The sequence below is a fragment of the Ictalurus punctatus genome, chromosome 26 (assembly GCF_001660625.3).
Source record: "Ictalurus punctatus breed USDA103 chromosome 26, Coco_2.0, whole genome shotgun sequence".
Taxonomy (NCBI): domain Eukaryota; kingdom Metazoa; phylum Chordata; class Actinopteri; order Siluriformes; family Ictaluridae; genus Ictalurus; species Ictalurus punctatus.
The window spans coordinates 10,600,354-10,612,864 of record NC_030441.2 but is presented as its reverse complement, the minus strand read 5'-3'; the positions used below and the strand labels follow the sequence as shown (position 1 = coordinate 10,612,864).

General features: G+C 38.3%; 1 protein-coding gene across 3 annotated transcripts in view; it reads right to left on the bottom strand.

The window, feature by feature from the left end:
- Positions 1-11,920, bottom strand: part of slkb (STE20-like kinase b) — a 33,350-nt gene extending 21,430 nt beyond the window's left edge. Inside the window, exons 1-2 of one of the 3 annotated variants that reach the window (XM_017458251.3) lie at positions 11,034-11,920; positions 5,994-6,158 (exon numbers count right to left, since the gene is read on the bottom strand). In XM_017458251.3, the coding sequence (XP_017313740.1) occupies positions 5,994-6,158; positions 11,034-11,183 (315 nt within the window). In that variant the 5' untranslated portion in view covers positions 11,184-11,920. Of the gene's footprint in view, positions 1-5,993; positions 6,159-10,738; positions 10,898-11,033 lie in introns of those variants that run through there. The other 2 variants (XM_017458250.3, XM_053676027.1) reach the window with 2 other exon arrangements.
- Between the last annotated feature and the right edge of the window lie 591 nt (positions 11,921-12,511).

Here is a 12,511-nt window from a genome sequence, read left to right as displayed (position 1 = left end):
AGTTGGGTATCAAAAGTCACATTGACAAAAAGTGTAAAATTAAGACATTCATTTTCATTGACATTTCGTTGGTTATTCCGCTAAAGCTAGGGGTGTCGCATTACGTGCGTGTGACATCATTTGCCATAAACGGCGTATACTTCCGGTTAGCAAAAAAAAGGGTTAGTGCTCCATCTGAGATGATACTACCCTTCTAAAATTCATATACTAGATGGTAGAGAATATAGTGCATAGAGTAAGTGCATAGTACATCATCTGGAACACAACTATCAGTAAGCACCCTTAATCCCAGTTTTGTAGTGAGAAAGAGATTCGACTGGATCAACCCAACTGCAGGAAGTGAACCAACCACAGCGTGTATTTTGGTTTGTGGGCAGTGTGTTTTTGGAACTGTGAGCTACAAGGCGCAATCTGAGTCAAAGAGAAGAGCTGTAGTGCTGCAGAAATGAAATATGGTCTGGATATTTGGACCAACAAACAAAAAGAGTAAAATAAATGCTGGATGCAATACGCAATCTGTTTTCAACTAGATATTTGCTTTGTGTTCTTTCTTGTGGTATTTCAGACCATTGAATAAAATAGTTTTACAAGCTTAAAGTTTTTAGCCCCACACCACCCTTAGAGATTTCTATTTGCTCTTTTAATTATGTGCAGTTGGAAACCAAACCAAAAGTGTGCATTAAAAAAAAAAGAGTAAAAAATCAGTTCAGGTTTCCTGGTTTTATTAAAAACCAATATGGTGAACAAACAAAGCGGCTAGGCAATACTCAGAAACATGAGGCAAGCTAACAGACAGGTGATCAGCAAACAGGAATAAACTAGACAAGACTAAAACAGGAAATGTGGTCAGAATACTAACCAAAACAGGCAAATAACAATATCTTGAACTCGTCACAGACACAATACTGGAGAGGGTTATTTAAGGAAAGTAGTGTGATTGCAAATATTAGTGTCATTAGTGTCACTTGTGTCACATTAGTGCCATTAGTGAAATAGTGAATGAGGATAAGTGCTTTACTGACGATTTTGTGATGACATGGCAGGCTGAGGATCATGGGACACCAAGCTGATGGGCTGGTAGGGGGCATGCATGCATGTGTCTGTATAAATGCAAATTGAAATATTTCATGCTGAGACACAAAGCCAAATCTTAGTCTTTTTTTCTTTAATGGGATTAGAGATTTCACACACACACACCAACAGTCACTGGTGAACAATAGCAGCCTCAACTGTGACTAAACAACAATTTATAACAATGGAGCTTCTACGAAGCCAGTAAAGCAGATCTCTTTCTACTATTTATTCTTTGCTAGTTAAATAATATATAGTCATTAATTACTAAACAAATCACAGATTTATATTAATGCTCTTGCTTGAATATGTTTTTATTTCGATGGTAACAGCTCACACACTTTCAGATCAATCCTATCCACTGCAGCACCTTCTGTTATTTCACGGTGGGTGAGGCTTTGTTTATGCTGCACACAATAATACAGCACCCCACATGGACCATTCACACACTCACACAGTCATAGCATAGGCTTTAGGTTTCCTATCTAGAGGAAAGGCCTCTGAGGAGCCACTGGGCCATTACATTACATCCTGTTAATGTGTAATTGAATCTACTGCCTGGGGTTATGAACTATACACACACACTCACAAAAATCATGGTAATGAGGTCATGTAATCAGCTTTATTTTACAGCACAAAAGGAGGCGACCCTGCTATTAACAGGGACTCAGCATGGTGTGAACCAGTGTATTCAAATAGAATGGTTTGCATTTCAGACAGCTTTGTGCAATGAAAAAAGTTTAAAAGTTAAGGTAAAAGGTAAGAAGTTACAGTATATCCTATGCAGTGAGCACATGTAGTGAACAGGAAGATAGTTTACACAGCTTGTGTAATGTATTCCTGCAAAAAATATGTGTCGATGATGGATGGTGGATTTTTAAGTAAAGAGGAAAAATATGTGCAAAAATAAACATCTGAAACCTTAATCTTTAGTTAATTATTGACACTATTTTGGTATTTTCTTGCAATACAAATTCACAGTGTAGACCTGCGGCTAATGTTTTCTGTTGTTTAATTAAGTAACAACTTTTAAGAGAATTTGACAACTCTAGTAAAAGCGTTAATTCTACTATTTGCTAATTTCTGCATCTGAAATTGCGTAATATGACAATACCTGCATTCGATTCAGTACCTACTGTTTGGCCGTTGAGACAGTACGTACTGATAAGTATATGTGTGTACTATGAATACAATCCGCCATGTTGGCATTGTCATGTGACCTACAAATTTAAAAGAGCTGATGTGTTGCCTTCCACCATTTTTGATTCTGACAGCTCTTTCGCGCCAGTCCTGTTGCCTTATGGGACAGCGCAATATCCGCTGGGTCCCTACTGCAGAATCACAGTGGAAGCAGTAGGTCATTCAGGTATTTCTCACCTACTGTTTTATGAATACTGAGAATTCACACGTGCTACTCCTTGGCATACTGCTTTTCACCTACTGTATAGTAGAGTAGTAAAGATATTCAGATGAAGCCAATAACTGTTGATGCTAAATTAGCAGCATAGCTACTTAGCTAACTTACCTAGCTGCATTTTCAGCTAATCTAGCTCTTGCTAGTGGACCAGACTAGCCAGTCTAACTCTAATATTAGCATAGAAACTGTATAATTATTGCAGCAAACAATTTAACTATCCAAAGTTAGTAGCTAACATAATTTTCAGGTATTATTCACAAACATGAACAGTTACTGTATAAAACAATAAATGACTTCTCTCTTATCTCTTAAATAAACCTTAATACTAAATTGCCAATCTCCATGTCCATTAACTGGTAAAATGAAAACAAACTAGCCAGCTAAATAATCAGAAGTCTAAAATATCTTTGTAGGAGGATACACTAAGGTGGACACAGTTATATTATATATGTACAACATAAAATGCTCTATTGATTTAAAATGTGATAATGATTAACTGCTTCTAAAATCTAAATTAAACACTGAGCAAGTTAATTGTGCTATCTTTAGCTATCACCACACATCCTAAACACGAAGTTAGATCCAAATTTGACGCATTATATTGCATCATTCCTATACTGTATACTCTAAAAAGTGTATGATTGACTAATCATACTGATAACTCATACATTGTGCACTTCTGAGTAAGAACAATTGGTAATGCACTCGGACTTTTGAACCCTACAATTGCTAACATATAATCCTCTCCATTCACAGCGCAGGCCTGCATTTACAGCATCATAAGGAAGCTGGTAGAGTCTATTTCCTGAACCTCTGAGCCTGATCGAAATCTGCATGCTTCCATAGATACGACACACCCATCTGTCAGTGCACAATGAAATGAAAGGGAGCTGGCGAGGGACAGGTAGGGCAGTAATATAACAACCAAGTAATTATGACTGGCCTCTTCGGACAATAGTCTACATACAATAGCACACTGCCTACTCGGGATTTCCCTGAGTACAGAGCAACTGAATACCTGTTTCCCTGATAAATGCAAATAATATCCACCCAGGACTTGATTTTATACAGTAAGTAAGATAATGGCAGTTTGGAGCCTGTCCTATTTTCAAACTTCTCTTCCACAGGAAGGAAATAAACTGGGAACACAGTGATGTAACACGGCTTGCTGTCTCCCTAATTTAGCTGTCCATTGTCTTCATATTTAATGTAAAAGGCCTCCTCCACACTCCAATTTGCTTTTTAACACACATTCATTGACCTCACCTCTTGACGTAAATGATGTATATACGTTATACATAAGCAGCATATACTTATGCAGCACAAGTGTAAGAAGGATTAATGGGGAGCAGATTTTTCAGTCAGAATACACTGCCACTTGGTATGGAGTTAAATCAGGCTAACTGATATAGACACTGATCAGCCATAACATTAAAACCACCTGCCTAATACTGTGTAGGTCCTCTTGTGCTGCCAAAACAACTCTGACCTATCGAGGCATGGACTGCATAAGACCTCTGAAGGTGTGCTGTGGTATCTGGCACCAAGACGTCAACAGCAGATCCTTTAAGTCCTGTAAGTTGTGAGGTGGGGCCTCCATGGATCAGACTTGTTTGTCCGGCACATCCCACAGACGCTCAATTGGATTGAGATCTGGAGAATTTGGAGGACAAGTCAACACCTTGAACTCTTTATATTCCTCAGCCCATTCCTGAACAATGTTTGCAGTGTGGCAGGGCGCATTATCCTGCTTAAAGACGCCACTGCCATTAGGGAATACCGTTGCTATGAAGGGGTGTACTTGGTCTGCAATGTTTAGGTAGGTGGTATGTGTCAAAGTAACATCCACATGAATGCCAGGACAAAGATTTCCCAGCAGAACATTACCCAGAGCATCACTCTGCCTCTGAAGGCTTGCCATTGTGAACCCACTGAACCCATTGTAGGTGCTTTCGGTAGTGGACAGGGGTCAGCATGGGCACTCTCAATGCAGCCCCGTACACAGCAGGCTGTGATGCACTGTGTGTTCTAATGCCGTTCTATCATAGCCAGCATGAATTTTTTTCAGTGATTTGTGCTACTAAATTCAAGTTTACAAATCCAGCTAGTAGGCAATCATAACAATTAGTAGGCTGAAGTAGGAGAAATTGAGCATTTTATATGTCAACATATGAAGTTAGAAACGTAATAGATTTAAATAAAGTTATGCTGGCTAATATGAAATGAAACACCACTTTTTAGTCAGCAGCAAATGTTAATATAAAGTTAATTAACTGTTAACTAAAACCGGTGTCATAGTTTAGGTTCAATTGTTTACATAACTTTATGCGTTATATGTCAAATTGAATTGTGTGAGTATATAATATGTTTATGCAAGTTTTATATGCATAATTAAAATTTTAAGTAATATATTGTGAATTCACCTCGTAAAATTCTTTAAAATCCAGGTTTAATACTTCAGGCCCTGAAAGGTCCACCTGACTAGAGTTTCATCAAGTAAGCATGCTGTACTTACATAATTAGGTTTTTAATAAAATAATCTTAGTTGGTTATTTGAACTAAGTTATTGAACTGAAACTAATTTTAGTTACCTGTCAGTTTACCTGATCTAAAGTTAGTTCACTTTATACAAACAACGTTTATATCTAAGTTTATATAGAAAACATTTGAAATAAAACACCAATTTGTCATTTAAATGCAACATGCAGTTATATAATCACCAGAAGGGGTTAATTATGTTAGATAATAATAATTATTATTATAATATAATCCAAAACACCAATTTTACTTAGTTACCTGTTCATTTACCTAATTAACTGTTAACTAAAAAAGGCATTTAAGTTCTAATAGTAATATTACTTATGTTGATTTGTAATGAAATATGAAGTTGTAGTTTAGTTACTTAAATTAGAGATTAGTTATGATAAAAATAATATAATAAAATTTTCTATTTTTATTTATGAATGTTAGCATAATTAACAATATTATTATGAAAATATTTTGAAACGACAAGATGAAACAAAAAAAAGAGACCCAAACAATGTAAATGTAAACTGTATTAACTATTAAACATAATTATATGGTGTGCTACAAGTGCCTAATTAGAGTGGCCATTTCGGTTTAGAATAGATCTAGATTATTCCAAATAAACATCATTTCTAAAATTTCTCAGTTTAATAAACATTTTATAAAAACTTCACACAAACAATTCACTTACACCTAGTCCGTGCATATGTTAGGGTATGTACTTAAAAGGAAGCAATTTAAACAAAAATGTTAAAATATAGGGTTCAAAAATGTTTGAAGAGCAGTGTATAAACCACAAAAGATTGAATACTAATGGAATTTGATTTTATTTTATTTTGGTAATTGATATAATGTGCAATGTTCTTTAATTTAGATAAATGAATATGAGGCTATAAAAGGTTTGGCATAAAATATTCTGTATGGGAATGGGACCAAATTAGCATTAAAATGACTATAATACTACATTATATGTGCTCACCCAGAGTTTGCTCTCATAATAGAAGGCATCCAAAAGCTTGACAATGTTGTCATGATTACAAGATGCCAGTATCTCAATCTCCACCATGTAATCCTCCAGCTCTTCTTCCGTCTTAGTGTCAATCACCTTCGCCGCAGCCAAAATGCCCGAATGCTTGTTCTGAGCCTGAGAGAGAAAATTAATCATTTTATTTGAGCTTTATACAAAAAAAAGTAAAACATCACAAGTAGGCATAAAGGTGTGTTTGCAAGATTACATCGAAACTGTTGAGCTTGGCACACAACATGGCAAATATTGACAAAGTAGATAAGAAATAAACTGCAATATTTACACGTCACGGTCAAGTATTTATTGTCCACAATGTACCTTTGATAAGAGCAATATCATGTAAGAAGGAATTATTGTTTGTTTATTTTTTATTCTTTTGGAAGTTTTTTTTCCTTTTGTTTATTACATCTTATTATGTTTATTATGACTGAAATCAATAAGACATGCAGGAAGCAGGTGAACAAAACTGTGTACATGTACGGAAGAGCATATAACTTAGTCAATTAGTCTCATTAACAGCTCTTTAAGGTGCGCTTATACATACAGTGATTTTATCGCTGCAAGTCACCAGTTGCTGTACTATGAAGTCAACTGGTTGCCATAGTAACATTTATCAGTGGGAGGCGCAACTAGCATTCCAATTTTGAAAACAAACCAGTTTTCTTGCCGCTAAAACTAATCATTCTTGATGGAGAGTGTTTGTATATAAAATTCACTAATGCATCATATATGTGGCGAAAGCACCGGACTGTCTGGGTCCACAAAACAATTCGGACTCGCAGACAGCATGGCGGATCACAGCATGCACTCTACTGTCTTCACTCCTTTTGGTAGTTGCTGCACCAAGTCAATCCAAATATGCAAAAAGTTCAACTTTTCTCAACTTTGTCGCGTCGCTGGACACGCCCACTTCAACGTCTAGTCGCTCATGTCACCGGATATCGCAAAATTGTAGAAATTGTTGAATATCTGCAAAAGATCTAGCGCCAATGCTACTTACACAGAATGTTAACGTTCAGTCCTGACTCTTAATGAATCTAGACTTAATGAAGCATTGCATTAGAGAGCAAACAATGTTTCAAATGCTGTGGTGGCACAGTAACGTGGGTATTTTCAAAACAAAGAATATATTAAGGCTGGAAATTCTTTGGGATACAGAGACTTTCCACATGTTGAAAACATTACTGTGTTGCATCACCACATGACTTGCGAACCTAACTGTGTTTGCAGAAAAGAGGAGAATTTAGGCTTATTACAGGAGTCTGGTAAATCTAATCATATGTCGTGAAAAGCACAAACCTAGGCATGACATATCGATCTTATTTAAATAACCGAGTGGTAGAGGTGGGCTTGGTTAAACTACACTGAAGCAGAGCATTCGGGTGACACGCAAGGTATACGTTTGTGACAGAATGTTGATATTCATCTTATGCAATGTGCTGGAAATAAGCAGCAAGAGACTGGGTTGAATTTTCACACTGATTAGTGTTAATTCATTTGTGTTTAACTATTTATCTTTCAATGTTATGTTTCTCTATTCAGAACTAAAAAATGCTGTATTATAAAAAATGCTGAATTATTGACGCTTCTGTTACTAATGTTTTGAAATTCTGGATTTTTGAGTTCCATGAGCTGTAATCATCAAGATTAAAACAAAAAAAAAGGCTTGAAATATTTCACTTTATGTGTAATGAATCTACAGTATATGAAAGTTCCACTTTTTGAATTAAATTACAAAAAAAAAAAAAAAGAACTTTTCCACGATATTCAATTTTTTGAGATGACAGCCTTTAAGAATGCCTTTGACAAACGAAGAACGTATTGAAATCGTTCTCATGGCTGGATTGGGAAGCTGTCGCAAGGTTGCGATGGACTTTAACAGGAAATATGGCAAACATATCACGCACAATACTGTTGCCAAATTATTAACTAATTAAAAAAATACTGGAAGTGTTGTGGACAACCTGAGAATGGACGCCCACCAACATCTACTGACGAAGGCACAACTAACATGGTGCTGGCAATGTATGCAGACTTTTGGGACACCCTGTAGAGCTCCCTTTTTAGGAACTCTGGACAAGTTGAACTCATTACTTACAAGCAAGTCCGGTGTGCATGATGCCAGGGTTTAGGACAGATGTTCAGTTTCCCCCCTGTACTGGTGAGTCTGCATACAATGGCATCACTGCTGAGGCAAACCAACTTTGAAAATAAACTGAACTGGACACCAGGAACTCTTTCTCTCTTTTGCTTTAAGTAAAATCCATCCTCCTCCTGTAGTACGGAAATCCTGTAGTATTTCCTCACAGCAGAAAAGAATTTCCTCTGTCTTCCACCTATTCCTGCTGCTGGCACATTACGGTTCTTTAAGCAGTGTTCTCTCTTTTAATACCTAACTATTCTGCCTCAAAAGACAGTCATACTGAATCTCTTTGCAAAACTGTATACTCCATCTTGTATATGTCTAACAGACTCCCAAAATCCCACCAAACACATATTACAACTTCTCTACCTAGTGAGTATAGACGCTTGTGCTGAGAATGGTCCATCACCAAGATATTTGATCAGAAGTGGTCTTTTGGTGAGGAAAAGTATTAAACTCTACCTTTCCTTTCCTGCTACTGGTGCTGTAACCTCATCACTGATACACTGTGTGTAGCTTTTGCTTTTTAATGTGAGTGTAGTATACCTCTAAAAGCAATCTGACCTTAAAGTCCCCGTGAAGTGCGCTAAAACGCCTGTTTGATGTGTTGCCATAATTTCCACCGAAACAGGAAGTCAGGGTGGGACATATCGAGTGGCTCTGCCCCCTTTTTAAATAGCCAAGAGCGTTGACAATAGTACTTGACAGTTAATACCATGTAGTATCTGAGAAGAGAATTTCGTGTGTCCCAAATCGTAGTATGTTGAAATGAGTATCCATTCAAGGATGATTTTTAGAGAGGTGTAAATGAAATATGGAAAAATAATTAAAGTGAGTGATAAATTAAATGATATAGTATAAATTATATAAGGAATAATGAATGAAGAAAAGCTGAAATGCAACAAGGAGTGTGTTTACGGTGGCAGTGTTCTCTTCGGGGCAAGAACGTACTCTTTCGTTAAACGATGTGTCTTGCATACTCTTTTAATACACACTCAAAAGTATGTACTTTTTCTTCACAAAAAGAGTACATACTTCTGATGAGGAGGAGGGAGGGGCCAGGCTGTGAGGACCCACACCTGGCACTGAGTTGTCTAATCAGAGAGAGGGATAAAGGAGCGAGGAGCGAGGGATAAAGGAGCGGCTGGAAGCGCCAGAGGGAGAGAGAGAGAGAGAGAGACGCATGTGCGCTTTGTGTTTCATTTGTGTGTTTTTTGTTATATTTGAGTTGTGTTTATTATTAAACTTTATATTTATGTTCAGCCATTCCCGCCTCCTCCTTTCCCATCCGTAAAGATTGTTACATTGGTGCCAAAACCCGGGAAAGTGGAGGGACGCACTGTTGGCAAGCCCTCTGCGCCGTGATCCTCCCACAGCGGCGAGGGCTCGCCAACAGTACGTCCCTCCACTTTCCTGGGTTTCGGCACCAATGTAACCTTTACGGAGAGTGTGGCGGTGGTGCTGGAGCGGATGCTGGGGAAAACGGAGGAGTTGCTGCCATCCGCCTGAAAAGGGGAGGAGAGGGGCTATAGCTGTCCACCATGAAGTCCAGTGCAATCGCCTGATGTTATGGGATTGCTTCCCAGCTGTCTGAGGACCAGATGACAGCATGTCTGGGCACTGGAGAACCAGTGTTTTTTCTCTCTCTCCTCTCTCTCCCTCTTGCAATCTCTCCTGCTCACTTCATCTCTCTCCCCTCTTCCTCCCCTTCCTTTTGCTCACAGGATGCGGGGCCAGCCGGCCAAAGGACGTAGCTGGAAGGGCAGCACCACCCTCCCGAAAGGGTGGGAGGGGGTGTACGTCAGGCAGGCAGCCTGATTCTGGCTGCGGAGGAGTGTGACAAGGAGGAAGGGGCCAGGCTGTGAGGACACATGCCTGGCATTGAGTTGTCTAATCAGTGGGAGAGAGCGATAAAGGAGTGGCTGGAAGCACCAGAGGGAAACAGAGACAAACGTGTGCTTTGTGTTTCATTTGTGTGTTTTCTGTTATGTTTGAGTTATGTGTATTATTAAACTTTATACCACAGCTCTGTTGAATGCTCGATTCTGATTGGCTGACAGAAATTTACTGAAACATTTACTGAAATGATTTAACTGTGGTAGAAGCAGAATAAGTGACTCCGATAACATTACCACCTCGTCGCGTGCATTATTTTTTAATAAACTCAACAGCCCGTCATCAATTATTCCTTACTTTTGTTTAGGTTCAGCCGGTTCCCGCCTCCTACTTACCCGTCCCTGAAGACTGTCTCAATACTTTTAGTACTAAGAGATTCTAGAGAGCATTTGATTGGACAGAAAATCTGACGAGACGTGCAGAAAGACGTCATCAAAATTGTTGATCCATACTGCATCAGAGAGAGACTGTACATTTTGAACGCATGTATCTTCTAAATGCAAATTGTGTCTTTATTTTAAAGATGACCTTAAGGCTATTCATACTAAAAGCCACACAACTGCAGCTTATTTCATGGGGACTTTAAAAACCACTGATGTACCTTTAATTAGAAAATAAATACACTTTAACAGGTTGATGTACAAAGAGGTACCCTTACTGAGAGTAGTGGAGTGTAATGGGGTGCCAGTCCACACTGGAGAGAATGTGAACACCTGAGCACCTGAGTGTTTTGTTGTGACGCATGCGCACTTTAAAGACAGTAAATCACGTGACATCCTCTCTAAAAATAGAAACAACTCTGCGCCTATATATTAAAAAGGTTTCTACTCAGCATGTGACATGATACCGCACTTACTCTACAGGGTGTTTTTTTTTTTTTTTTTTTTTTTTTTTTTTTTTTTTTTTATACAGGTATAACCGTGTAATAAAAGTGTCGCGATTATGTTGTTTACCTTGTACACCTTCCCAAAAGCTCCGTCTCCTAATTCCCCGACAATTTCCCAGCTTTCCTCCGGATTCACGTCTCTGTGGACGTGTTCGTACTGCTTCTTCTTCCTCTCCGGACCAAGCTTGAAGATTTTCCGAAAATTAAAGAAAGCCATGGTGGCAACAAAGTGTTCAGTTGACCGATAGAAGAGTTGATATTTGTCCGTGGAAAAGGTCTCGTAGACGCACCTACTAGTGCATTTGCTATTGTTCAGGTGGGGTTACACTATCGCATGGGCATTGTGGATTGACTAGAGGTCACTTTTAAGCCATTCTTACAAAGATTACTTACTTCTAGTAAATGTCTGAGTTGGCTAGATAACTACATCAACACCCTCCCATTTATTTACATCGGAGCTGATTAACATGCCCGTGTAAACAAACACAAGCTCAAGCACGAAGCCTGGCGGTGTCACACACCACACATCTCGTGTTCACGACCGGTTTTGAAAAGAAATCTGCATAGGGTCCCAATCTAAAGTAAATCCAAGGGAAAGGAAAGGAAAAGAAAACGCTGGTGCTGATCCGCTCTTATCGACAACACTCCAAAGCTTCCAAAGTGAAAGAGGGATCCGTGGACAGATTTCATAAATAAACAAATACATAAATAAATAAATAAAATCCACTGTGAATTAGTTCATCCCTGATGCTGTGGTTTTTATTCCAGTGCAAATGTGCCCGAAGAGTCAGTTCATCAGGACTGGAGCACTAATAATATAGCGGATTGCCAGTGCGCGTTCACGGTGTTGCACGTCCTCCTCTCCCCTGCTCCTGAGGCTGTGGAAGTTCTGGGTTCCATCCCGAATCGCTTCCTGTTTAACACACAGCGCCCCACATAGGGAGCACAGGACATTGTTTCACACCCTATGTAGTGGACTTTTAGAGGAAATACGAGGCATTTTGGTCGTAATTTAGGTTCGCGTGCACAATCTGCAGGTGTCGCTGGATTTACCTTCTTGTCGTCGAACCATAAAGATGTTTAAATTGAACTATAATCTGTTTACAAAAGTGCTAGTTTGTGGTTAATTTACCACTTTAATGTTAGTTTGTGGTATTCCCGTTTACTTTAATGCTAGTTTGTTGTAAATGTATCACTTTAATATTAGTTTGTGGTTAATTTATCACTTTAATATTAGTTTGTGGTTAATTTATCACTTTAATGTTAATTTCTGGTTAGTTTATTTATTCTAATGCTACTCAGAAGCCTGGGAAATAAATGAAGGTATCTAATTGGACCTTTAAGTCCACTACTCTTAAAGATGATTAAAGGTACACCACAGGCAAAAGTTCTATAGAAGTTATATACTAAAGGTACAAAACATACACCTTTTTTTTTCTTTTTTTTTTTTTTTAAGTAAATTGCACTGCAAGAGTAGCAGCATTGTTTATATCTACAGTAAGGGCTCCATAAGGTATATGCGAGTCGGCACTCACCTAAAAGAAC